The sequence below is a fragment of the Saccharomyces eubayanus genome, chromosome XI (assembly GCF_001298625.1).
Source record: "Saccharomyces eubayanus strain FM1318 chromosome XI, whole genome shotgun sequence".
Classification (NCBI taxonomy): Eukaryota; Fungi; Ascomycota; class Saccharomycetes; order Saccharomycetales; family Saccharomycetaceae; genus Saccharomyces; species Saccharomyces eubayanus.
Genome location: NC_030970.1, coordinates 204,839 through 230,861, shown reverse-complemented (window position 1 = coordinate 230,861; position 26,023 = coordinate 204,839). Strand labels below are relative to the sequence as shown.

The following is a 26,023-nucleotide window of genomic DNA, read 5'->3' as shown; positions in this document are numbered from 1 at the left end:
GGAAATGAAAAAAAAAAAAAAAAATTACCAAGCAAGAAAAATTCATCACCAACTTATCGTTATCGGGATATAAATATATGTATGTACACATTTATAAATAAAACATCAAAAATACCTGAATCCCAAACGTAAACTTTACTATCACTTGAACGAAAACGCCAACGCCAACGCCAACGCATACACATAGCACCACCAAGTCTTGCCAGTCCTCTGGATGAAACAAATCACATACCGCCTGCTGGAGAAGCCAAGCATTCTCTCTTTTGTGACGCTCCAAATCAAGCATTTCCCGGCCGGGTACCGTGCGGCTCGCTATCTTTTTTCTCTGTTTTCATCACTTTTCACAAATCGAAAACATTAGACTTCCTCTTTGGGAAATCGAAAAGCCTTTTAGCGATTCTGAGGCGAGTTTCTCCTCTTCTAAAGATAGGTATTTAGTGTTTTGCATTCGACCCTTTCTGCCTTGCTACTTATTTTTGGAACACGTATTTCTTTTTGTCTGTCCACTTACTCATCACACCTGTCCTCACTGGTAAGTTACAGAATTGGTGTTCATTTCTTACAATATATTTATATAGTTGAGAAATAATAGTGGGCAAAGGGCTAATAATAAAAAGAAGATATAATTTAATTGTGTGTCTTTTCCTTATATAATTACCGAGACGAATATACAGTAAGTTCTCGAGCGAAACAACAGGAAAGATTATAAAAAATGTGTGGTATCTTTGGTTATTGTAACTATCTGGTTGAAAGGTCCAGAGGTGAAATCATCGACACTTTGGTGGACGGTCTACAAAGACTGGAGTATAGAGGCTATGACTCCACCGGTATTGCTATCGATGGTGACGAAGTTGACTCTACTTTGATTTATAAGCAAATCGGTAAAGTCAGTGCTTTGAAAGAAGAAATCGCTAGGGAAAAGCCAAACAGGGATGTCACTTTTGTCTCTCATTGCGGCATTGCCCACACTAGATGGGCCACCCACGGCCAACCTGAGAAAATCAACTGTCATCCTCAAAGATCTGATCCGGAGAGCCAATTTGTGATTGTTCATAATGGTATCATCACAAATTTTAGAGAACTGAAGACCCTTTTACTTAATAAAGGGTACAAGTTCGAAAGTGACACTGATACTGAATGTATCGCTAAATTATATTTGCACTTGTATAACACAAACTTACAAAATGGTCATGATTTGGATTTCCATGAATTAACCAAGTTGGTTCTTTTGGAACTAGAAGGTTCGTATGGGTTATTATGCAAATCCTGTCACTATCCAAATGAAGTTATTGCCACCAGAAAAGGGTCTCCTTTATTAATCGGTGTCAAATCTGACAAAAAACTAAAGGTTGATTTTGTGGACGTGGAATTTCCTGAAGACAATGCTGGTCAACCAGAAACTCCCTTGAGATCAAATAACAGACCATTTGGCTTGGGTCCAAAGAAAGCTCGTGAATTTGAAGCTGGTTCCCAAAACGGCAATTTACTACCAATTGCTGCCAACGAATTCAATTTAAGACATTCCCAATCCAGAGCTTTCCTATCAGAAGATGGCTCTCCAACTCCAGTGGAGTTTTTCGTGTCTTCAGATGCGGCATCTGTTGTCAAACATACCAAGAAGGTCTTGTTCCTAGAGGATGATGACCTTGCTCATATCTATGATGGTGAATTACATATCCATAGATCAAGAAGAGAAGTGGGCGCATCCATGACAAGATCCATTCAAACTTTAGAAATGGAACTAGCTCAAATCATGAAAGGTCCTTACGACCATTTTATGCAAAAGGAAATTTATGAACAACCTGAATCTACATTCAACACTATGAGAGGTAGAATTGACTTCGATAACAATAAGGTAATATTAGGTGGTCTAAAGGCCTGGCTGCCAGTTGTTAGAAGAGCGCGTAGGCTAATTATGATTGCCTGCGGTACTTCTTATCATTCATGTTTGGCCACTCGTGCTATCTTTGAAGAGTTGTCAGATATCCCAGTTAGTGTGGAATTAGCATCAGATTTCTTGGATAGAAAATGTCCAGTCTTTAGAGACGATGTAGGTGTCTTTGTTTCACAGAGTGGTGAAACTGCTGATACTATGTTGGCTTTGAATTACTGTCTAGAAAGAGGGGCCTTGACTGTAGGGATAGTTAACAGTGTCGGTTCTTCAATTTCTCGTGTCACTCACTGTGGTGTTCATATCAATGCCGGCCCAGAAATTGGTGTTGCCTCTACCAAAGCTTACACTTCTCAGTATATTGCCTTGGTAATGTTTGCTTTGTCATTGTCAGATGACCGTGTATCAAAGGTAGACAGAAGAATCGAAATTATTCAAGGTTTGAAGATGATTCCTGGACAAATCAAACAAGTGTTGAATTTGGAACCAAGAATAAAAGAACTATGTGCCACTGAATTGAAAGATCAAAAATCTTTATTATTGTTAGGCAGAGGCTACCAATTTGCTGCCGCCTTAGAGGGTGCTTTGAAGATCAAAGAGATTTCTTATATGCATTCTGAAGGTGTCTTGGCTGGTGAATTGAAACATGGTGTTTTGGCCCTGGTCGATGAAAACTTACCAATCATTGCATTTGGTACCAGAGATTCTTTGTTCCCCAAGGTCGTTTCCTCCATCGAACAAGTCACTGCAAGAAAGGGCCATCCAATTATTATTTGTAACGAAAATGATGAAGTATGGGCTGAAAAATCCAAAACCATCAAACTTCAAACCTTGGAGGTTCCACAAACTGTCGACTGTCTGCAAGGCCTAGTCAATATTATTCCCCTGCAACTAATGTCATATTGGTTGGCTGTTAACAAAGGTATTGACGTTGACTTTCCAAGAAACTTGGCCAAATCCGTTACTGTCGAATAGGCAGATTATTTTACATTCCAATCCCTCCTCTTCCGTTTCATTAACTTCCAATTGTCCTTCTTTTCTCTCCCTTCACTTTTCTGAACTTCTTTCATTATATCGTAATGTGTATTACAAGCAGGCATTAAAAGATGGTTCCACTTGTATTTTCCTATATAAATAAAAATAATTTTTTAATAAATAACTAAAAAGGTTACTGCAGCCCCTAGCCATATCTGCTAAACAAAGTTTTATAACTTCGATGTGGTTTCAAGTTCCATGCCACCTTTTTACTTCTCCTTTTGATTCAAAATTGAGCCCTATACTAGTTTTGGTTGGCTTTTTTACCCGCAGAAGTGGATCCGATGATTATCCTCATCGACTTTTGGTAATATTCGAGGAAAAATAAGTGCAAGTGAACGAGCAATAGGCAACCACCGAAAAAAGGGTTTAGGGATAGTGGTACTGTTGCAGAACAAATTCCAAACTAAAAAGCAAAAATCGATATTTTAGCGCTCACAGATTTCTTCGTTTCAATTGAACATTTAATAGGGGTGTATAGCGTTTGTTAACCTCAACAACCGAAAACAAGTAAATAGAGACAAGAAAACCAAGAGCTAATAAAATGAGCAGACGCATGGGCGATAGGAGGACGGCCCAAGAAAACAGTCCAGACGCCCTAGCAGCGGCTGCCGCAATTGGTAATGCGCTCAGCAATAACGGAAGAACTGTTGATAAAAGCAAAATACCTCAATATAACCAAAACTTCATTTCTCGAACAACGTCAATTGCAGGAATTAAAAGATATACATTGACTTCGGATCATAAGACCAGTTCAAAAGCACCTTCAATGTGTGCGAACACAAATCAGTTCTCTAGGCGTACCTCGAGTTTGCCCAATAGGAAACATTGTACCACCGCCAACAATTCGAACATGAGAAAACAACACAGGATTCATGAGGATGCAGAAACCGCCTTCCGGGAGTTCGGAGGTCATGAATCGACAAGGATTTTGAACGTTCCAATTACGAACGATAGAAACAGTAATCCTAGGACCGCATCGCTTAGGAACTCAAGTAGCATAATAGGGACAACCAAGAAGTATATACCAGGTCCCAGGGGACTAGTTGCCGTGGAAGTTCCCGTGCGAGAAGAATCCCCAAGATTTAGCTTGAACTCACATTCACGTAATCCAGCTAGTAGAACATATTCATTACCTACTGGAAACCCCAACATGAATCTAATGCACAGGAAGAAAACCACTAAAACAGTGGGGCCACAAGAGAGAAAACCTGAACGAGAACTCAAATCAAAATCTCATCGTTCAATCAAAGCGCCACCTAAAATGCATGCCAAGTCATCAAAGCAAAACCATAACGATAGTATTCCACTAATTCAAATAACCATGAATGAAGAAACGGAACAGGAACTGAAAGAGGATCGCGATGACCCATTTGAGTTCAAGCCCATGATTATATCTGACGACGACTCTTTCATTGAGTCAAATGCACTTGGTCACCATGAGGCTGATAAAAGTTCTAGCACTCTAAGTGGACGTGGGAAGAAAGAACAGATCGAAAAACTACTTGAAGATGTTCATGCTCTAGAAGCAAAAATATCAAATATCGAAATGGCGAAATCAAACGAAGAAGAACGAGAACAGAAGCTAATCCTAGAATTACAAACAGTTAAACTAAATGAAGAACGGAGAGTAGAGATATTGGAAAGGGAACTGAGTATAGCCAAGGAAAATGCCGACCTTGAAGCAGAAGAACTGAAGCTAATAGAGCTGAAAAGACAAGAGCAGCTTCGTAAGGAAAAGGAAACCAAAACCAAAACTGAACTGGTCGATGTTCAACTGCTAACTGTAACTGAATCTGGGTCCGAAAAATCACCTTCAAAAGATGCACAAAATGAGCCACCGAATACTCAAAATAAAGATGAAGTTATTGACGAGAGTAATCATTCACTACTTGAAACTGTCGACAAAACCCTGGCAAACCCTATTCTCCCTGGATCGTTTGACAAATCTGCCTTACATGTTAATTCAACCAGTGAATCTGAAGTTGATTTAGATTCTGATAGTCCCGCTGGAAGCCAATTATCTGATTATAACTACATAGAGGGATCTACAATTGACCTGCGTGCCACCGCAAAGACAAGTGTGGAGTCCGAGATCGACACAAATCAAACCGAACTGAAATTTCCACAAGGCGAGGATTTTGGCAATACAAAGAACCACATTTCAGGCCCAGGCAACGATTTTTTTTCAGACGAAAACAAAAAAGATTTTGGTCAGGAAGACTTACATTTGAATGATGCTGACCCAGAGAGCTTTGAAACATCTTTTGACACTTCTAAGATCCGTAGCATCATAGCGGAGAATGAGAGTGATGTTATTGAAGACGAGCACGGAAATGACGACGATGATGATGACGATGACGACGACGAAGAATTTCATGATTCTTATGACGTAATAGTTCACGAACCCATTCAGGTAAAGCAAACAATAACTAATGTTCCTCACTTAAAGTATCCGTTGCAGCACCTGAATGAAGTGGAAATCGACAAGAACATTGGACAAAGTTATGATGCTGTAGAGGTCAACCAATCCGAAGCGAACATGGCCAAATACTTACGTAATGATAATAGTTATCCCCCCAGCATGAGTTCAGGAACTCTTGAGTTGGATTCACAAAACGGGAACTCAAGGTCCTCTACTGAAACCACAAGGATTTTTCCTAGTATCTGGAAGGACTTACCACAGCCAGCATTCAAATCCGCTCTGAAGAAAACACTAGCTACTCCATTGAGTACATCTTCCTCCGTATACTCAATAGGCACACCTCCAAATAGTAACGTTCATATAGCACACACGACAACCTCCAATATCAAAATTAACGGCCAGAATCCGCCAACTCATGACTTGGAACAGAAACATAGCCCACCCAATCAGCCTGTTTTAAGGGAAATTCCTGCGATGTCACCAAGACGTTTGGAAGATAAAAGGAAAAACCCTAACCATTTGGGCTTTAGGACTTTACGTGGTGGTTCCAGCGAGGCTCCTCTTTCCCAAAAGATACCCGAGTCATCTTCTAATCCACCTTTATCCCCATCTTACCGCACCACAAAGTCGTGGGTAACTACTTCAACTTCTGCAGCTCCTGTTTCAAAAGAAGCTTCTAAAACTCATTCGACCGTTTCTCCAACAATCAAAAATTCAAATAAAATAGCCAACCAGCCCCCCTCGAACATCGATGAACATAACAGTATTCTTTACCCCAAAGAACCTCTAACCAAGAAGTCTAGTTTCGAAAAAGAAAGACCTATGAAGGATAATCTGGGATTCAAAAGTATGTCTTTAAGAGGGCCACTTGTGACGAAGAATTCTCCGGTTATGAGAGCAGGAAGTTTTGAAGCGGAGGACAGGCATGAACAGAGGAACCATGTCTCTAGGAAATCATGGAATTTTAGCTTGTCTTCTCCACTAAAAACAAAGATGAACCATTCTGCTCATCCCTCGAACGAAATAGAGAAAATAGATCACCCAATGAGCGACTTCAAGAATAAGTTTAATGCAAATGGAGAAAAATCATCAGTGAACAAGAGGGACAGTGACCGCCAAAATTCATCTTTATACATAGGATCTTCGACGACCAATAACGAGAATGCAAGCGAAGTGGGAACTGAGGGCYACCGGTTTTCATTATTTAGAAACAGAAGCCAAACATCGAATAGGAATATGCCAGCTGGAACAACCAGTCTGAATCCAGCGTACTCTGAGGTATCTGGAGCTCTACCCTTAAGCGTTCCGGTAACCGTTATCGAAAAGAATGGAGAGATACACAAGCTATATAATGACGATGCTGCTAAGAAAGATAAGTCTCATAATCATCACAGTAGTCATAATAAGTTTAGTAAGAAGCTTAGGAAAATTTTCGGTAGAAAGTAATCAAGAAGTTGAAAAAAAAGTACGTCATAAGACAACTCTGTAAAGAATAGAAAAATAAATAACTAGTGTAACATTAGTGAATGACGTTTAGTTTATCGTTTATGATAGTTTTTGATAACTAACTCAAATATTCATAGAGGCTTTATGTTGTGGCAACTCCCTTTTTTCTTGTCTCCACCCGGAGTAAGCTAAACCATGTTCGGGATACGTTAAATATTAATTATTTATTACAAACTATTAGTATATTCTATAAAATTATTGTAGGATAAAAATGAGTGGAAAAAAAAAGTGAAAAAAATAAGACAATGAAAGCTGAAAACTAAGTAAAATTATGCAATTTCGCTCATTTTTGAAACAGCGTCGAGAGCTTCACACAAGTAGTCAATATTTGAATCATTGACTCCGCTAAGTGACAATCTACCGTCACCTGTTAAATAGACGGAAAATTTATTCTTCAAAACTTCAACTTGTCTTGGGTTAAACCTTGTATAGTAAAACATACCGTGCTGTTGTGCAAAGTTTATTAGATCTGGCCAGCGAAGACGTTCAAACATCTCTTTTCTGACGTAATGCAACCTCTGAGCCATAAACTCTACGTCTTTGAACCATTGATGTTTCAACTTGGTATTTGACAAAACCACGTTAACCACACGGGAACCATAACCTGGTGGAGAGGAATACATACCTCTAACAATCTGTTTTAATTGTGAATCAATGTTCTGCTGCAATGAGTTCCCCCGTTGTAAAGGATTTAAGTTTTCGTCATCGGCAGTGGCGGGTGTGATAACACTTAAGGATCCAACCCTTTCACCATAAAGCCCCATGTTCTTGGCAAATGATTGACAAAGAAAAACACCATTACTCCAATTTGGATATCTATCTACATCTAGGCACAACCTCATCAAATACGCGTCCTTTAGCATATCACCGGACTCTAAACCTTGATAAGCCATATCGACAATAGGTACCATTTTTAGTTCATATATCGTGTCTATGATTTCTTTCCATTGTTCCTTTGTTGGGTCAAGGCCAGTTGGGTTATGACAGCATGCATGCAGAATGATGCAATGTAACTGTTTATCATTTTCTTTTTTCTGGTTATGTGCCAGAGTCTTCAGTTGCTTGATCCATCCGTCAATATCTATTTGGCCGTCCTTATAGTAGGAGTACCGATGAATATTTTCAAAACCGTTGTTTTGGAAGATGTTTTTGTGATTTGCCCAAGACGGATCAGGTATCCAAATATCCTTTGATATGAACAGTGCTAAAAACTTAGCTGCTACAGCTAGGGCACCAGTACCACTTAGAGTTTGAACAAAGCTGATTCGATCGTGTGCCAAGTAGAACGGACCAAATTGAGGACATGACTCCTTGAATAGGAAATTCATAACATTTTCTTGAAACTCTTTAGATCCAGTTATCGGTAGATATGATAGATTTTTATTCAGCTCCAAATGAGAATCAATTAATTTTTGGGCTTTTGCTACAGAGGGAAAAGTAGTAACTTTGCCCCAAGCGTCTTTATATATCCCTACGGTCAAATCAATTTTATGAATATTCTTGTCCTTCTTGAAATGTTCAGACAGCCCCAAAACTTTATCTGGAGGTGCTCTGGGCACCTTACAAAGTGATGATGTAAAATAGGGCCTCAAAAGACCCCAATTGAAAGGTCTCGTCCTTAGCATTACTTTTTCACTTGGGAAAAAGACTAGTAAGGTTTAAATTGGAGAATAAAGCGAACTTAGGATTATGTTATCGCTTCAAAATTCCAGCAATCTTTTCCTCTTTTCTTCAACTATGGAAATCAGCGATTTTATAACTAAGGCAGAGCGAATATCTGTGAGCAACTTATATACTTATGCGGGAAGTGTAAAAAATGTATGAAAAATGCGGCATCCCAAATATATTGGAGCAGTGCAGAGCAATGTGCCCAGACCCCAAGATGCCATCTCTGTCAAAATTACTCTGACAATAGGAAGCCATGCAGGCGATGAATCCAACGGTCACACGACACGGCGTGCCAAGCTTGTGGAAAGAAATCTTCGCATCAAAAGCATCTGGGCCACCAAAACGTGTACAAGCATACGCTTTTAAGAAGTGAAATATAAACTTATAAACTACCCGTATATATTCATTCGTTACTGGAAGTGGGAGGGCTTTGATTCTGCAGAGCTTTTTCCACCAACAGTTCTGAATTTTCCATGAACTTCTCGACAACATTTTTCGTCAAACCAGGCGTGGGCAAAATGGCATCTCCCTTGTTACTGAACATTGTCCCGCTGCGAGATTCAATGGCAGGGCTTACAATCAAAGTACAGATCATTTTGGCATACGTCTCTGCACTTTGGAAAGTCCAACTAATGATCCATTCTGCAATGCGGCCGATGTAGGTGTTGCTGCCAAGGAGATTACTGCGGATATTCGTTTTGATTATGCCCGGGTTCAAACCAAAAGTGTCTATGTTCGTATACCTGTCCTTAGCGTCGAGAACCAAGCATTCATTGGCAGCTACCGTGTTTGTGTGTGTGGCATAGGCACTGTAATTTTTCTCATCAGAGTTCAAATCATCTGGGTCCCCCAATTGGCCATTGCCTGGGAACCCGGCGATGAATACTTTTGGCAAGTCATCTTTTTTCGTTCTATTGGTGCCTAGTCGCTTGGCAACGTCATGGAATATAATATATCTACTCAAATAACTCACCGCCATGTCCTTCTCTAATCCCTCACTTGTAGCTTGTCTTTGGCGTGAGGCAATGATACCAGTAGTGAAAATCAAATGTGTCAGCTTCTCGTAAGGAATCTCATCGCTGTGAGAGATACGCTTACATTCTGATACTAAGCTCAAGTCAGCCTTGACAAACTTAATCTTGTCAGCCAAGTCTTCGTCCTTGAACGTTTGCCCGACGACGGTAACCTTGGCATCCCGTTGCGCCAACTCTCTACTTATGGCGCGTCCAATTCCACCAGTACCGCCAATTATTGCTACATTCAGATAGCTAAAGTCAATGTTGTTGATATTTTTTCTTTCCCAAGTAACGCTTGGATCCTTTTTCCAAAACATTTTTCTTAAGTAGTCAATATTATTTCCCTATTTTGCAGTTCACGTAGCTTATCAGCAAATAGTCATGATACAAGGTAAGCAGCCAAACTTTTTTAATATTTGAAGGATTTTAGTGTGCTTTTATACCCTTGCCGATCCTTCCTCCCCTAATTGTTGATCCCCGGCCATTGTAACACGCATTAGCTATGTACTTCATCACTGCGGGCAGAAGAAGACAAAAAAAAAGTATTACTATGCGTCTATAAAGATTACGAATGTTTATTTGATTGAATAGGATTGCCCCACGCAAATGCTGTTATGCTGCTCACCTTCTCCCCCAACGCCTGTTTGGGAAACGGTTTTTCTTTGGTAGTTTGAGCCTTCTGAAGTTATTACTCACTAGGTTGTACTTCTTTCTGCCCTTGCGTTTAGCAGCAGGTTTTTGTTGAGGCTTCACGCTGCTATTGGCTGCTTCATCGTCATCTTCGGATTCAGTGTCAGGTAGTTCTGAGGTGGAGCCCAAAAATTCTGCCACCTTCCTTTTTTTCAGTCTCATCAACTCCTTATGAACGTCCCTCCTGACAGTAGAGTTTTCAGTTTCTGGATCCCCGTCTTGTAATCTCTTGATGATCTTTCTTCTTTTAGGTCTTTTCCTAATGAAGGCGCCCTCCTTTGATTTGTTATCTTCGTTGTCATCCTCTTGGAATATATCCTTCACCACCGTTGGTCTAACTAACCCGCTTTCAAGGCTGTCGTCGTTCTCATCGCCTTCTTCATCGCCGTCATTATCATTACCACCATCTTCATCCTCTTCATCCTCTTCTTGAAGGATGCTGAATTCTTTAACGATTTCATGATGCTCCTTGGCCAATTCTATCAAAGATTTCGTTAGGGGTCTCCTAATCAAAGGAGATGGACTGAATGAAGTTGAAACGCCTGCATGATTGTCCTTGGAGGGAGTTTTTTGTAAAGATGGGAATGCCATTTGAAGCCGGCGTCTAGTGTTCGATTCTAATGAAATATTTAGATGAATGTTTTCTTCTTCTAATTTTAGTGGCGAGTTAGGGCCATAATATCTCGATGGGTTGCTTGGTTTTAACACGGGTTTAGCCATCGTGAATACAGAGTCGGGCTTTTCAGCTTCCAATGATGGCTCTGCTTTCTTACATGGGGATGAAATTGGAGTATGCGAAGATGGTGCTTTCAACATTTGGAAGTTCAACTGGCGCTTGACATTCGATATTGACTCTGATACTAGAGTTCGATTTGCCGGCGAAGATTCCTGTGAAATGGTCCTTTGTGGGGAAGATTCATTGGATATCGTTTTAGAGTCGTCACCGGCACCAAAATTATTTGCAGTGGTCATGTAAACAGGCTTGATAGGTGACAGGTTCATTTCAAAGATACTGATTGCCTTGCCATAAACTTGGGGTGTAGGCCCTATCTCCATAATTTCGTCTTGATCTTTAATATGAACCACCATTTTAGCAGATTCTTGAGCAAGAGGTTCCCGCTGTTGTTGCAATCCGTTTTTCTTCTTTAGTATGGAATATTGCTTATACATATGTTTAACATCGCGCAGACCCTTGATGTCATCTCTCGTTGGTTCTCTGTTATGCGTATCAATAAATTTGTGTTCCCATGTTTTTAGCTCGACTTTCAGTTTATCCAGTTCCAACGAATACATCGAATTCCAGACGATCGATCTGCTTTACTTGACTTCTATGTAGCTTTGAATAATGCTGAAACTTTTTTGACAATTTTTTTTGACGTGTTTCTCAGAATACGCGTTAACGGAAGGGAGATGAGAAGAAAGAATAATATAGATGCGATGAAAGAATATGAGAATGCTCTTAGTGTTTTGAATAAATTGTACGTATGTGGATAAATAACTAACTACCGGAAAGAGTAGATAAATAAAGTAAATAATGGGACCAAGAGCCCATATTTTTTTTTTTCGTTCTTTTTTTTTGTATGGTAAAGGAAGAAAAAAAAAAATCATTAACATCATTAAAAAACAGATAAGTTTTATTTTTTTTTTTGTGAATTTTTGATTTTATTTTTGTATTGTTGAAGGAAAAGGACACCTAAACTGGCGAAGAATACTATCGTTACCCATAATAAGAATTTTTATATTGCAGAATATCTTTTTTTATTGTCGTATTTTGTTTTATTGGAACGTGCTTACATTAGAAAACTTGAACCTTTAGAAAATCAACGTCTTCATCGAGGTCATCAATGAAGCTGTTTTGGTCGAACTCGTTAGTAGCAGTGGCACCATTGTTGTTCTCGTTTAAGTCATAGAGATTCACGTTCGACTTGGAGGTAGCAATTTTTTTAGATTTTAGTACTTTTGTATAGTCATCATCATTGTTGTTTGTAGTGGTATTGCTGTCGATGTTTGAACATGTCATCCCGCTATCATTAGAAAACATGAAGTTCTTGAAAGACCTATTATTATTACCGTCTTGTTCTTCCATCAATTCTTCTAAAGTGGGCGGCAAGTAAGAAAACTTGCTATCAGCCAACGTGATTTCCGAACTCAACTCATCGTGGTGTGGCTTTGGTGTGTTTTCATTCTGGTCTTGAATGAACAGGAAATTCTCTTCATAATCGGTTTGTGAGTTTTCTTTATTGGAATTACAGTTTTTGTTCAAAAGTTGTAACGAATCTTGCTGCGTGCTTGAACTTGGTAGATAATTCCAAATGTCTTCATCATTTTCTTTGGCCTTAATGTCTTGTTCAGAGGAAACGGGTTCTTCTGGGATGGGCAAATTCAATAAGGACATATTGTCGTCATTGTCTTCTTGTTGCCCTTCGGTATGGTTCGTGCTGTTGTGGTTTTCCACTGATTGCAAATATGAGTTCCAAAGATCATTGTTTTCATTCATGCCATTGTTTGTGTTGGCTTTAGCGTACTTATTGAAGAATTCTAGTTTCTCAAAATCGTTGAAGAATTTAATCTCGTTCAAATCATTGATTTTGTCCTTTATTTGCAAATTGGTGGGTAAGGAATGGTTTCTAATCAGGGAAACTGAATCCGAAGGGGAAAAGTCTGAAGGAGAATCAGGGAACGAAGATTTGTGAGGAGTCTTGTGGAAATTCAGATTTAGGTTTAAATCTTTTGTCAATTGCGGAACTGGAGTAGCCGATGAAGAGGTGGAAGATAAAGAGAGTAAGTCGAAATCGTTTAGTTTTGATTTCTTTGAGGGTGGTGGATGAATGTTTGAAGTGGAATCTATGTTGTGATTTTTAGATAGCAAGCCATTGTGGGCGGCAATAGTTTCTACATCGGTGCAACTTTCATCGTCCATATATTCTGTTTTTTTTCTATTTCTATAACTTGAAAAAGTTGGGGAAGAATAGGATGGAGATGAAATAGAAGAGGCGGAAGACTGGAATTTTTCATTATCTAAATCATCGAATTTTAGAAAAGCCAAATAATTTGAGTCATTTATTAACTTTTCATCGATTGTCTGAACGTGTCTTGGTTTCCTCTTTTCCTTGGAAGGTTGTCTCTTGCTCGAAGCGGTGCTGTTGTTACTATTGTTCCTACTGTTGGCAGCAATATTTAGGTTGTTGATGCTATTAGGGTTGCTAGATGCGATGGTATTGTGGGAAGAAGACCTTCTACCAGGCCTTGGCCTAGGAGGCAAAACCCAATGCTTGGAGGTTCTGACCACTAAACCGGATTTCTTCTTCTTCTTGTTGCCGATGGAATTGTTATCGTTTTCCAGCTCTTGCGCGTTGTAAGCTTGATGATGGGTGTTTGGCGCGATCGGTACAGGGGCCAAAGGAATATTACTACTCTCACATTTGAAGTGATTACTGCGGGGACGAGTAGAAGATGCCTGTAGTAAAAAAGTCTTTGCGGTCATGATTGTTTTTTTTTTATGTTTTTTATTCTAGTAAAAAAATAGACAGAATAAATCAGCAATCCATTAAAATGCTAGATAAAAAATAGTGGTGAACGAATAAATAAATTTAGAAGAAACTAAGAGAAGCAATTTTTTATATTAATTCCTCTAAGTTCGTGAGTGATTTGCTCAAATAAATAATAATCCTTGTTTCCTAACGTTCTTATGAATGTTTTATTATACTACTGAGTGTGGAAGGGAACTTGCAGAAAGCATATACGGTGATGAAGGAGGGAACGAACAGATAAGTAAATAAATAATAAAAGCGCAAACCTAGAAGCGAGATAAACTAATCACACGGGGTTAAGCAAGGAAAAATAATGCAGGAGATTATTTAATAGCCTTCGTATATATATAATTTATGCAGAAACAAACTTAGTCTCGATATTTTTTAAAGTTGTCTCGGAGAAAAAATAGCAATTTATCTACTCTTTGGAAAAAAAATCTGCATAATACGATAAATGACACTTGAAAGCAGCCCGCGGAAAACTACGGGAGATTCTTACCGTGTGAGAGATCCGCAACACCAAACTCAGTCGGGTCCTTGAGGAAAGAAATATTTTCAATTTTGTTTTTTTTTCCACTTTCCAGCGGGCGTAGTCTCGTTCGCCAGCGCAGCAGCCTGCTTCGACCCCGTGCAGCGGGCCTGCTCCTGCTCCTCCTTCACTCCTTCTGGATTAGGCTTTTTAAGTTCGGACCCCTGCCCCGGGGGGGTCTCTGTTTAGACGCCGGGGTAGTACCGTAGCGGACGCGGCGCCAGAGTAAGTAAAGGCCGTAGCACCCTTCACTTTTTCCCGGGTCTTCGTCCGAGACACGGCCTTCGCCTGGTTTCCCGTTGTTCCCGGTCGTGCGCTCGGGGCCGACTCGCTTTTTGGCCAAGACAAAAATGGAGCAGGGCCGGATTTGCGGAGAAGGCTACCGTGTTTTCTAGCAGGGGATTCACCTCCGGGGCCCGGGTTTCAGCTTTGGGCCATCTTTGCGCCGCGGTTCCGGGTCCCGGGAAGGTCTCAGTCTCAGTCTCAGTGGTAAACAATTCAGGAAGGTGGAAGAATCAATACAGATTAGTAATTCAATGAATGATGTTGGCCAGTCTTTGCCTGCGTTGCCTGTGGAATAATGATCTCATTCGTTATCACTGCTGGATAGTCAGCGGCCTACTGCAAAAGCAAATCTGTAAATGGCAACTTGCCCGCGTCAAAATTGTTGCTTTTCATAAGCCCTTTCTGTAAATCTTGGCCCGCGCACCGACCGTGCCCCTCGTTTTTTTTTTGCCATTCCACGTTCCTTAGCCTCGGCAAACATTTCGCAGTTGGCATTCTAGTCCTGATTTGGGTTCCATTCCGCATATAAACATATAATACGGGGATATTTAATTATACCATAAGCTTTTCGCTCCCGCTAGCGCGGGGTGGGACCACTCTATGTGCCATTACCACTTACTTCCCTTTCCCTCCTCCCTCCTTCCCCCCCCCACCTTCCCCTTCTGGTTGAATTTGAAAAAGGCACTACATACGCCCACCTAAGTCCGTAACTCGCTTCTTTTGCTCAAGAAATCACACACGGCACACTACGCTACATAAATTACATAATTGTGTCTATTCCGTTCCGTGTTCCTCTTCCTTGCCGTTTTGTTGCCGTTGTTTAAACCTTATCCAAAAACTTTGTTTTCGTTTTCGTATCCCCTTGATTTCCCTGGAAGAGCCCGACATGTACGAACGAAACGGGGGATTGTTCCAGTTGAATACCTAAATATACCCACACTCTACTCTACTTTATAAAACAACAATATTCTCTCAGGCACGTCAGGGCCAGATTCCTTGGTATGAAGCAGGTTTTCCCGGTATTAGGTAACAGATTACATAATTATCATCTTCTTGTTTTCCTTTGATTTGGGAAAAAAAATATCTCAATCAAAGTCAGAACTCGACTCGGGCGGATAGGCAAACTCGAATGTGAAAAGGCAAACTGAAAAGAAATAACCGAACAAGCCATAATCGCCTTACTATAAGAGCTGTGTAAAATGAAACGTAGCCTGCAAATCATTATGTCATAGTGTATCACACACACACACACCACAACATGCTTGAAACGGCGTGCATGCACTCTTTGCTATTCACACAGTTTTGGTGCAAACACATTCCCTCATACTAAGGGCGAAAAAAAAAAATTTTCTCTCACTTTTCTTTTTCTTCGATGTGATCATCGCGATGGAAAAAGAAAAGAAAAGGAAATGGTGAATAAATGGATATTGAATAGTACTATGTAAAGTAATGTCGAAATCTTGTAAAGTAAAAAAATAATACAGTTCAAGTTGAGAAGGAGATGCCGCTAGTGCTTTTTACAGGATACCCATGCAGTGGTAAAACAACGCTCGCCAAACATCTAGTGCAGCTACTACAATCTAAAATCGATGCAACCCCATCACTAAGTAAATATTCCATAGTTTATCATTCCGATGAGACGCTGGGAATCAAGCATTCAGACTACATAACTTCACAAGACGAAAGAAAACTGAGATCGGAAATCATCTCCGCGGTGAAAAGAGACTTGTCCAGGAACAAAATAGTCATAGTAGATTCCTTGAACTATATTAAGGGTTTCCGGTATCAACTTCACTGTGAAGTGAAAAACTTGTCCACCACGTTCTGCGTAATTCAAACTCTTTGTCCACCAGAAACGATATTTGAATGGAACAATACCTCGAACGTAAATCCCTGGGAACCAGAATTATTGAACCAGTTGATCCAAAGATACGAAGAACCTAATTCAAACAATCGTTGGGATTCTCCGCTTTTCGCTATTCTCACTCCACAGGACAATATAACCGAGTGTATTGATGATCTCTACAAAGTAGTCTTCCAAACTTCCAAATCGGCCAAAAACAGCGGACACAATGACCCATTGAATAAAGGCCTACAGAAACCAAACTCCGCAACCGTGTTAAAACCTGCATCTCAATCCAATTTCATTCAAGTCCTCGATGTGGAAACCACCAAGATAATAAAAGTGATAATGAACCACATTAAAAGTCTGACCTCGATTGGCGGGGTGAGCAACGGTACAAGAGTCATTGTTTCTGAAGGTGTCACGGACATCAATGACGACGGATGCTTTTTCGTGGATCTACCCATCGGTAATGTCGTCACTTTGGCGCAATTGCAGAGATTAAAAAGACAATTCATCAACTTTAATAGACTAAGAGATATAGATCAAGATAGAATAGGCGCCCTTTTCGCGGACTATCTCAATAAGAACTTAAATTGAGATAAATTCATAGATAGATGTGTAACAAAAAAAAAAGCAAAGGAAAAAACGAGATTTGTTTATAATACAAAAAAACATACATAAGATAAAATATATATTTCAAAGGGAAAGAAAAACATATAGAGAAAGTGAGTGAAAGGGAAGAGAAAGAGAGGAACCTCGCGGATAAATTATTGGCCTCTTAATTCAGGCTGGATATTTTCGTCAGAAAGGTCATCGTCGTCATCATCATCATCGTCATCACCATCATCATCATCCGGTTTGCCCATTAATCCGGCAACGTCTTCTTCGTCGTGATGAGGTTGGCTGTGATGGTTATGGTGATGGTGAGTAGGGTTCTTGTTGTATTGCGATTCGACATCTACATCCACCATAACATCGTCCACGTCATCATCGTTATTCTGATGCAAGTTCTCCACCTCTTTTAGATGTGACGACAGTAATCTTAATTGTTCCGCCACTTCATGTGGCAATTTATCATCTTCGTTTCTTTCTTCCAGTGTGATATCGGACAAATGTTGTCTCTTAGACTTGTGGTTGTCTTCTGAATCCATATCGTTGATCAGGTTGTCATCCACAACGTTTCTTGATGAGTTGTTGTGGCCACCACTATTTTTATCGTCGATAGATCTTTTATAAGAATTGATCTTATCTATGGCCAATTGAGCGGTTTCGCGAGCCTCTTGCGCGTCCACTTCGGCCAAGGTTGGGTGAACATTTGAATTACTGCCATCGTTTGGTTCATCCAGTCCAACAAGGGATACATCGGAATGAGTGATTTGATCTGGTTTGTTCCATTTATTAACATTGGGCAACTTTTTGGGCTGATAACGATGACTAGATGATTTATCCAAGACGCCTTCCAATAGGTTCGAATTGTCGTTATTGTTACTGTTGTTACTATTCTCATTTTTGGTGTCGCTTATGTTATTCTCATTCTTAATTGTATTTGGCGAGGCCGCCGCACTTGAAATTTCCTGATGTTTAGTATAGTCAATGGAATTATTCCTCATGTTTGCGCTGGACAGTTCGTCATCGTTGTTATCGTTATTATTGGAGGACGAAGAAGGTTGTAGATCGTTATATTCGCCCATTTTTTTCTTTTTCAGAACAAATCTTGCCTTGTATGTGGTTATACGTCTCGCGATTTGAGACAATAATCTTTTCTCAAAATCTTCAGCCGTCAACCCATATCTTTGCATTAGGATGTCCAGCAGGCCAGATTCTTCCACATAATGGGAAACTTTGAATTTACTTACAGTGTGGTTGGAATTATTGTAAGAGCTTTCTAGTATTTGATCAAATTTCAAATCGTTTTGTAATATCTTAGGAATCTTCGTTAAGATGAACTTCCCCAGCGATAGGTTATCTTCTAGCGGGTGGCTATGATAGGGCTCGATCTTGGTAACGACAAATGGACCTGGAATGTCGTCGGTAGCAGAATTGAAGACATCGAGATTCATAGATGATTCTCGTATCGAAGAAGGTGAGTGAGAGGAAATGTCGTGGTTAGTAACACTGTTATTATTATTAATATTATTATTATTGTTGTTATTGTTATTGTTATCATTAGTACTATTATTATTATTATTGTCATCATTGTTATTGGAGGCGTCGTCGTCTTTGTCGGCTTGCTTGTTATTTGATTGAGAATCTACATTGGCAACAGCGTTCGCAATGGCAACGTTAATGTCTTCATCGTTCACCACATCGGAGTAGCTCTTAGTCATTTGAGTGTGAACGTCATCCTCATCGTTAGCGTTGTTATTGTTGCTGTTGTTGTTGTTGTCGTTAGCAGTAGTAGAATCATTAGAGTTTTCCAAATTTTGGTCGATAGACGACTTGTTTACCGAATCCTCGTCGGTGTCATTCTTGATATTAACGCCCTGCTGCTTGAAAATGTTGTTAGCATCACCATCATCGTCGTTGTTCCCATCGCCCCCATTGTTTCTCGACTCGATTTTGTCACCGGCATCGTCTGGATGCGGGTTTGCCAGATGGTACTCAAGATCGTCTGTAACGAATTCGAGTTTGTTGTCATTTCTGACCTTAGTGTTGTTATTGACATTATTGTTATTGTTGTCGTCATCGTTAATGTTGTCGCTATGGTGATGAACATGATCAGAAGCTCCGGAGGGGTCTACATTGTCATTGCCGGAAGGGGAAGAAGTGTCCGAGGACGTAGAATTGCCAGCATAACTTAGTAAAACTTTAAACGGACAGTTTTTCAAATGACAGGCAAATGTAAAATGTTTATTTCTGTGGGAATTCTTCAGGATGATAGGACAACGCGTTTGAAATTCGTACTCGTTGATAACGTCGTACCAAGCACCCAACGTCGGGAATTTCTTGCCGCCATGGGCCCCAATGGCCAGGTCTTTATTGATTATGGGGTGCTTGTATTCATAGTAGTTCACGACCAGCTTGTCCATCCTTGCGAAATTGCTAGTGTCTTGTTTTGGAAGGTCCCCTGAAACAGCAGGATCACAGGCAACGTGTAAATGGCGTAGCACTTGATGGTCGTCTCTGGTTGAGATCTAAACAAAATACTGTCACTGAGCGTAGTATTAAATGACACACTTTGGCGACTTTCGTTAATGGGGATGTGATAGTGGCTCTTACCAATAAACAAAAGAACAGGGAAAGAAGTAGAAAGTGATATAGGTTTGCTTGCCACTTTTCGCTTTTCACGAAAAAAGCGAGCGAAAAAAACTGCCGAATGAGGCACCCGGCCGGCACTACAGCTCGTTCAGAGTGATAATAAGACAACGACACCCTGCTAGGCACCCTACGAGATGTTTTGAAGGGGGGGAGCAATTGGAATGGTTTATCTAATTAATTGAATGGATTTGTCAAGCCATCGGAAAGCACTTAGTCCACTGGCTCCCGTATTGGTGAAACCTGCTGTCGTTTTTACGCGTCTGGCACCTTTATCCAGCGTTTTTTTTTTTTTTGACACTGTGACGCGTCGCGTCCATAAGCCGTTGGTTATTCTCTAGATTATTTCACCTTTAGGCTATATCAATGAGAAACGCAGCGTATTGGGTACAGTGAGACAGGAAAGAGTTCGTTGGGAGAAAATGGGTATCAAAGGTTTAAATGCAATTATTTCAGAACACGTGCCCTCCGCTATCAGGAAAAGCGACATCAAGAGCTTTTTTGGCAGAAAAGTGGCCATCGATGCCTCTATGTCGCTATATCAATTCTTGATTGCCGTGAGGCAGCAGGATGGTGGGCAATTGACCAATGAAGCCGGCGAAACTACATCGCATTTGATGGGTATGTTCTACAGGACACTGAGAATGATCGACCACGGAATCAAGCCTTGCTATGTCTTTGATGGTAAGCCTCCAGATATGAAATCTCATGAGTTGACCAAGCGGTCCACGAGAAGACAAGAAACTGAGAAAAAACTGGCAGAGGCTACCACCGAACTAGAGAAGATGAAGCAAGAAAGACGGTTGGTTAAGGTCTCCAAAGAGCATAACGAAGAAGCTCAAAAATTATTAGGACTCATGGGCATTCCGTTCATAATAGCGCCCACGGAAGCAGAGGCCCAGTGTGCTGAATTGGCGAAAAAGGGTAAGGTTTACGCGGCAGCAAGTGAAGATATGGACACTCTTTGTTACAGAACGCCCTTTCTGTTAAGACACTTGACATTTTCAGAGGCCAAGAAGGAGCCGATTCATGAAATAGACACAGAGCTGGTCTTGAGAGGCCTCGATTTGACCATAGAACAGTTCGTTGACCTTTGTATTATGCTCGGTTGTGACTACTGTGAAAGCATCAGAGGTGTTGGTCCAGTGACCGCTTTGAAACTCATGAAAACGCATGGATCCATTGAGAAAATTATAGAGTTCATCGAGTCTGGCGAGTCAAACAACACTAAGTGGAAAATCCCTGAAAACTGGCCCTACAAACAGGCAAGGCTGTTATTTCTAGACCCTGAAGTTATCGATGGTAGCGAAGTGAACTTGAAGTGGTCGCCACCAAATGAAAAGGAACTGATCCAGTATTTATGCGATGAGAAGAAATTTAGTGAGGAAAGAGTTAAATCCGGCATAACAAGGTTGAAAAAAGGGCTAAGGTCAGGCATTCAGGGTAGACTAGATGGGTTCTTTCAAGTTGTACCCAAGACAAAAGAGCAGTTGGCTGCCGCAGCCAAGAAGGCTCAAGAAACCAAGAAATCAAGTAAAAATAAAAACAAAGTAACGAAGGGTAGAAGATAGGCAGATGTTTCCTCATGGCTTTCTTCTTTCTCTTCACATTAATATAAACTTATATATCTACATAGACAAACTTTTTTCATCAATACTTTCAGACTTTTTTAGCTCCGTCGTTTTTTTATTTTTCACTTGCCTGATCCTTTTTCTTCCTCTAATGATACGAGTTAAACTTCTTTGCAAATATGGAAAAGTAAGCTCTACATCAGAAAGGCAAGACGCAAAAATACACCGTCTTCTCCCGTATCCTAGCCACAACAATGTCCTCAAAAACTAGTTTTGTTAGATCTGCTGTTTCAAAATATAAATTCGGTGCCCATATGTCGGGGGCCGGTGGAATTTCAAATAGTGTAACAAATGCATTTAACACTGGTTGTAATTCCTTTGCCATGTTTTTAAAATCTCCAAGAAAATGGGTGTCTCCACAGTATACACAAGAGGAAATAAACAAATTCAAGAAAAATTGTGAAACTTATAACTACAATCCACTAACTGATATCTTACCGCACGGCCAATATTTCATTAATTTAGCTAATCCAGATAAGGAAAAGGCTGAAAAGAGTTATGAATCGTTCATGGATGATTTAAAGAGATGTGAGCAATTGGGCGTTGGTCTCTATAACCTACATCCAGGTTCTACCTTAAAAGGCGACCATCAATTGCAATTGAAGCAATTGGCCTCATACTTGAACAAAGCTATCAAAGAAACAGAATTTGTCAAGATTGTATTAGAAAATATGGCGGGTACCGGGAATCTGGTAGGAAGCTCCTTGGTAGACTTAAAGCAAGTTATCGGAATGATTGAAGACAAATCAAGAATAGGTGTTTGTATAGATACCTGTCATACCTTTGCCGCAGGCTACGATATAAGTACCACTGAGGCATTCCACAATTTTTGGAAAGAATTCGACGATGTAATAGGATTCAAACATCTAAGCGCTATTCATTTGAACGACTCTAAGGCCCCACTTGGCGCAAATAGAGATTTGCACGAACGCTTGGGTCAAGGTTACTTGGGCATCGATGTCTTTAGGATGATTGCCCATTCCAAGCATCTTGAGGGTATTCCAATTGTCTTGGAGACTCCGTACGAGAATGATGAAGGCTATGGGAATGAAATCAAACTGTTAGAGTGGTTGGAATCCAAGAGTGACAGTGAATTGCTAGAAGACAAAGAGTACTTAAATAAAAATGAGACACTACAGAAGTTGGGTGCTAAGTCGCGTAAGGAACAATTAGATAAGTTTGAAGTAAAACAGAAAAAGCAAGCGGGAGGTCCCAAAAGAAAAAGAGCTACTGCTGAATCAAATAATAATGACATCTTATCTCAAATGGTAAAAAAAAGAAAAGTTAAGAAAGAATGATAGCGGTGGAAATGTTAGATAAGTAAATATTTCTGTACACAAACTTGAACTCACATATTCGCGCTTAAACGATTGACATGAAATACGTTTTCTTGTCTTGTGGAAAATATCTGCTTGCTTCATTCAACGCACACTATATTCCGATATTCCTTTTTCAAGACTGGAAGACAGCCTTTTTCTTTTTTCCTTTTAGATTTTCATTTTTCATACATTCATCGATCACGAGATAATTGAGTTAACTTAAAATAAACAAATACGTACTGAGAAGGCTGAGTGCTCAATTCCCCCATGCAACGCTATTCTTAAGCATAGAAAGTTTTTTAGTCACAGTCATTTCATTAACGTGGGGCGCTTTCTTTGTCTTTTTCTTTTCTACACAGGTAGACAGTTTTTTTGGCAAGATAAGCTCAGGAATCATACTTGAAATTTGAATTCAAAATCACTCATATTTACAGCATCCGTTTGTGCTATACCGGCAATGGATGAATTTAGTAGGCTCTTTTCACAGCCAAAGACACCTCAGTTGAAACAAGACGGATTTTCGGACTCCACTGACAAGCAACAGGAAAGGACATCACCTATTAAAAATAAGGAGGGAAACCAAAAAGCTCCTTTCATTGTACCCACTAGCGAAACTTGCACTACGCCCTTGACTGTGTCTATTCCAACGTTCGAGAATGTTCAAACTTTACCCACACCGATGACCTATACTCCGTTATCCCCAGGAAATTTCAGTATGTCACCCATAGATCAATCTTCATTAAATATTCCCAAAAGGCGAAGTCATGCACGCTTATTGGATGACATGCTTTCCATTGCGCAGCCAAACCAAAGAGTTGTTTCTGAGCTTGTTGCACCTGCGAATTTATTGCCTCAAAGAGTGGTTTCTTTACCAACAGTCGCTGAGGAGACATTCAATAGTGATTCTGATAGTAACACTTCAAAAAAATCATGTTTGTCAGAAAGTGGTGACTACACGGACAAATACGATGATGAAACGCTCCAGGGCTTTCTTCTGGATCATTGGGACCAGCCATTGCTATGGAGAAAGGTAAGGCCAATTGGTTCAGGAAACTTTAGTAATGTGCTTTTATATGAATCGATGGACCAAAGTGATCCTAAATCAGCGCAAGTGGCTGTAAAAAGGCTCAAATATCCTGAAGAATTATCACATGTCGAACAAATTAACACATCATTACGATATAAAGAAACTTTATCCCGTTTGGAAAATTCTTTGACTAGAGAACTTCAAGTTTTGAAATCGCTAAACCATCCATGTATAGTCAAACTACTTGGAATTAACAATCCAATTTTTATTACCAGCAAGAAGCCTTTACACGATTTGATTAAAAAGAACCCAAGAGCTCTACCGCCCTGTGACATGATTATGTCCTATTGTTCTGCAGGAGATTTATTAGCTGCCGTCATGGCCCGTAACGGTGGCTTAGAGTTATGGCTAATTCAAAGGATCTTTGCAGAGTTGGCTCTGGCAGTAAAATACTTGCATGAAAGTAATGTTATTCATCGTGACTTGAAGTTAGAAAACGTATTATTGAAATACACATTTGATGATATCAATAGTTTTAAGGATTCACCAATTTACTACAGGCAGAATGTTATTGAACTAGCGGACTTCGGTCTTTGTAAAAAAATTGAGAATGATGAAATGTGTACAGCAAGGTGTGGATCAGAGGACTATGTGTCTCCAGAAATATTGATGGGAGTTCCATATGATGGTCACTTGAGTGATACGTGGGCTTTAGGCGTCATATTATATAGTTTATTTGAGGATAGGTTACCATTTGATCCGCCTCCAAACGCTTCAATGAGACAGCGTAGCAGGGCCACGTCACACCGTATAGCTAGATTCGATTGGAGATGGTATAGGTTAAGTGATGATGACACTAATACGGGGAAAAAAATCGTGGAGAACACTTTAACGAGGAAAAACCAACGTTGGTCGATTGACGAGATTTACGATTCCCCGTTCGTTAAAGATATCGTTGATAAACTAGATTTTTCTTGAGCACTATCCACCCAGGAATGTCACACTTATGTTTCTTCTTTACATTCTACCCTTTACAATTACGACATAGAAATAATCCAGCATTTCATACAGTTTGGTTGACTCGACATTAGCATCCCCATATTCTTCTTATTCATTTGGCATCTTAATACAACATCAAGAGTTAGCTGGGTTTTTTTTTTGTAAATTATATGGCAAAAAATAGTTATGAATAAATTTTTTAATTAATACTACGATATTTATTACATAAAAGATAACAACAAACCAACAAACCGAACAACGAGGGGAAAAAAGTACAGATTTTTACCTTTCGTTCTCCGTTACTCCTGTTAGTTCCTCAAACACGAGGCCGTTATTCTTTCATGCTTTCACTTCCGGTTCTTCTTCATCTTCCTCATCTCCTTCGTCATTTTCTTGGAAATCGCCCATGTTCAAATTACCACCACTTTGGGCCAATAATTGTTGCAATTGAGCCATATCTGGAGAGCCGGCACCTCCGGCACCGCCCATCATTTTACTGAAGTCCATGCCTTGAGCTCCACCAGCACCGCCAGCACCGCCCATCATTTGACTGAAGTCCATGCCTTGAGCGCCACCAGGGCCGCCAGCACCGCCCATCATTTGACTGAAGTCCATGCCTTGAGCGCCACCAGGGCCGCCAGCACCACCCATCATTTGGCTTAAGTCCATGCCTTGGGCGGCATCGTTACCTTCAGCTTCGACTTCATCTTGTTCATCTTCATCGACCCATTTATCGAAATCAGTCTTGATGTAAGAGTACTTCATCTTTTCCTTTGTCAAACGTGGCCAGTATTCGGCTTCCAAATCCTTTTTGTACAGTTTCAAGAAATAGTGTTGACCATTAGCGACTTTATGCATTGTTTTTTCAGGTATGATTTCCTTATACAGATCAATATGCAGTTGATAATGATGAACAGTCTCGTCACCGACATGAGGCTTTGATTGAGCCTTCAATTCAATGTAAGTTGGTTTGATAGTTAAGTCTGGGGCATCACAGTCAGCAATTGACACGGTCATTAAGACGTAATTTCTCTCTGGATCAGTGGTGCTAGACCTTTGAGCCCATGAAACTTGAGGATTGATAACTTTTTCGGACATTATTACTGTGAATTAACGATCTTGAAACTTGCAGCTGTAATCAATTGATTCAACCAGATTCCTCGAAGACATCTTCAGATATTGCCACCCATTGGGTCTTTTTATGTTTTTTCCCATGCTAATCCTTTCCTCTCCTTCTCGCCCCTTCAGAGAACCACAAAGAAGGGTAACTTTTGAACTTCAACGAATTGCTGGTAACTTTTGTAGGTTTAGATGAGCCATTAAGATATGAAGAGACCACTGGTAAACTATTGATATAATCTTTATTTTCGT

General features: G+C 40.1%; 12 protein-coding genes across 12 annotated transcripts; 6 read left to right on the top strand and 6 right to left on the bottom strand.

Moving 5' to 3' along the window:
• Nucleotides 1-712: 712 nt before the first annotated feature.
• On the top strand, nt 713-2,866 carry GFA1 (glutamine--fructose-6-phosphate transaminase (isomerizing) GFA1; the record flags this gene model as incomplete). The annotated part of the gene is made up of 1 exon (XM_018366348.1): nt 713-2,866. One exon carries the CDS (start codon nt 713-715, stop codon nt 2,864-2,866), a length of 2,154 nt encoding a protein of 717 aa, XP_018220940.1.
• Nucleotides 2,867-3,470: 604 nt separating this feature from the next.
• On the top strand, nt 3,471-6,797 carry SEG2 (Seg2p; the record flags this gene model as incomplete). The annotated part of the gene is made up of 1 exon (XM_018366347.1): nt 3,471-6,797. One exon carries the CDS (start codon nt 3,471-3,473, stop codon nt 6,795-6,797), a length of 3,327 nt encoding a protein of 1,108 aa, XP_018220939.1.
• Nucleotides 6,798-7,126: 329 nt separating this feature from the next.
• Nucleotides 7,127-8,482, bottom strand: AAT1 (aspartate transaminase AAT1; the record flags this gene model as incomplete). The annotated part of the gene is made up of 1 exon (XM_018366346.1): nt 7,127-8,482. One exon carries the CDS (start codon nt 8,480-8,482, stop codon nt 7,127-7,129), a length of 1,356 nt encoding a protein of 451 aa, XP_018220938.1.
• Nucleotides 8,483-8,928: 446 nt separating this feature from the next.
• Nucleotides 8,929-9,858, bottom strand: DI49_3269 (putative short-chain dehydrogenase/reductase; the record flags this gene model as incomplete). Its single annotated transcript, XM_018366345.1, has 1 exon — nt 8,929-9,858. One exon carries the CDS (start codon nt 9,856-9,858, stop codon nt 8,929-8,931), a length of 930 nt encoding a protein of 309 aa, XP_018220937.1.
• A 304-nt stretch (nt 9,859-10,162) lies between these two features.
• Nucleotides 10,163-11,524, bottom strand: SLD2 (Sld2p; the record flags this gene model as incomplete). Its single annotated transcript, XM_018366344.1, has 1 exon — nt 10,163-11,524. The coding sequence occupies one exon, from the start codon at nt 11,522-11,524 to the stop codon at nt 10,163-10,165; it is 1,362 nt and encodes a 453-aa protein (XP_018220936.1).
• A 502-nt stretch (nt 11,525-12,026) lies between these two features.
• Nucleotides 12,027-13,715, bottom strand: HAP4 (transcription factor HAP4; the record flags this gene model as incomplete). The annotated part of the gene is made up of 1 exon (XM_018366343.1): nt 12,027-13,715. One exon carries the CDS (start codon nt 13,713-13,715, stop codon nt 12,027-12,029), a length of 1,689 nt encoding a protein of 562 aa, XP_018220935.1.
• Nucleotides 13,716-16,076: 2,361 nt separating this feature from the next.
• On the top strand, nt 16,077-17,018 carry KTI12 (Kti12p; the record flags this gene model as incomplete). Its single annotated transcript, XM_018366342.1, has 1 exon — nt 16,077-17,018. One exon carries the CDS (start codon nt 16,077-16,079, stop codon nt 17,016-17,018), a length of 942 nt encoding a protein of 313 aa, XP_018220934.1.
• Nucleotides 17,019-17,188: 170 nt separating this feature from the next.
• Nucleotides 17,189-19,450, bottom strand: ABF1 (DNA-binding protein ABF1; the record flags this gene model as incomplete). Its single annotated transcript, XM_018366341.1, has 1 exon — nt 17,189-19,450. One exon carries the CDS (start codon nt 19,448-19,450, stop codon nt 17,189-17,191), a length of 2,262 nt encoding a protein of 753 aa, XP_018220933.1.
• Nucleotides 19,451-20,098: 648 nt separating this feature from the next.
• On the top strand, nt 20,099-21,247 carry RAD27 (multifunctional nuclease RAD27; the record flags this gene model as incomplete). The annotated part of the gene is made up of 1 exon (XM_018366340.1): nt 20,099-21,247. The coding sequence occupies one exon, from the start codon at nt 20,099-20,101 to the stop codon at nt 21,245-21,247; it is 1,149 nt and encodes a 382-aa protein (XP_018220932.1).
• A 254-nt stretch (nt 21,248-21,501) lies between these two features.
• Nucleotides 21,502-22,605, top strand: APN1 (DNA-(apurinic or apyrimidinic site) lyase APN1; the record flags this gene model as incomplete). Its single annotated transcript, XM_018366339.1, has 1 exon — nt 21,502-22,605. The coding sequence occupies one exon, from the start codon at nt 21,502-21,504 to the stop codon at nt 22,603-22,605; it is 1,104 nt and encodes a 367-aa protein (XP_018220931.1).
• A 478-nt stretch (nt 22,606-23,083) lies between these two features.
• PRR1 (serine/threonine protein kinase PRR1) lies at nt 23,084-24,631 on the top strand (the record flags this gene model as incomplete). Its single annotated transcript, XM_018366338.1, has 1 exon — nt 23,084-24,631. The coding sequence occupies one exon, from the start codon at nt 23,084-23,086 to the stop codon at nt 24,629-24,631; it is 1,548 nt and encodes a 515-aa protein (XP_018220930.1).
• Nucleotides 24,632-24,991: 360 nt separating this feature from the next.
• On the bottom strand, nt 24,992-25,750 carry SBA1 (Hsp90 cochaperone SBA1; the record flags this gene model as incomplete). The annotated part of the gene is made up of 1 exon (XM_018366337.1): nt 24,992-25,750. One exon carries the CDS (start codon nt 25,748-25,750, stop codon nt 24,992-24,994), a length of 759 nt encoding a protein of 252 aa, XP_018220929.1.
• Nucleotides 25,751-26,023: the final 273 nt, after the last annotated feature.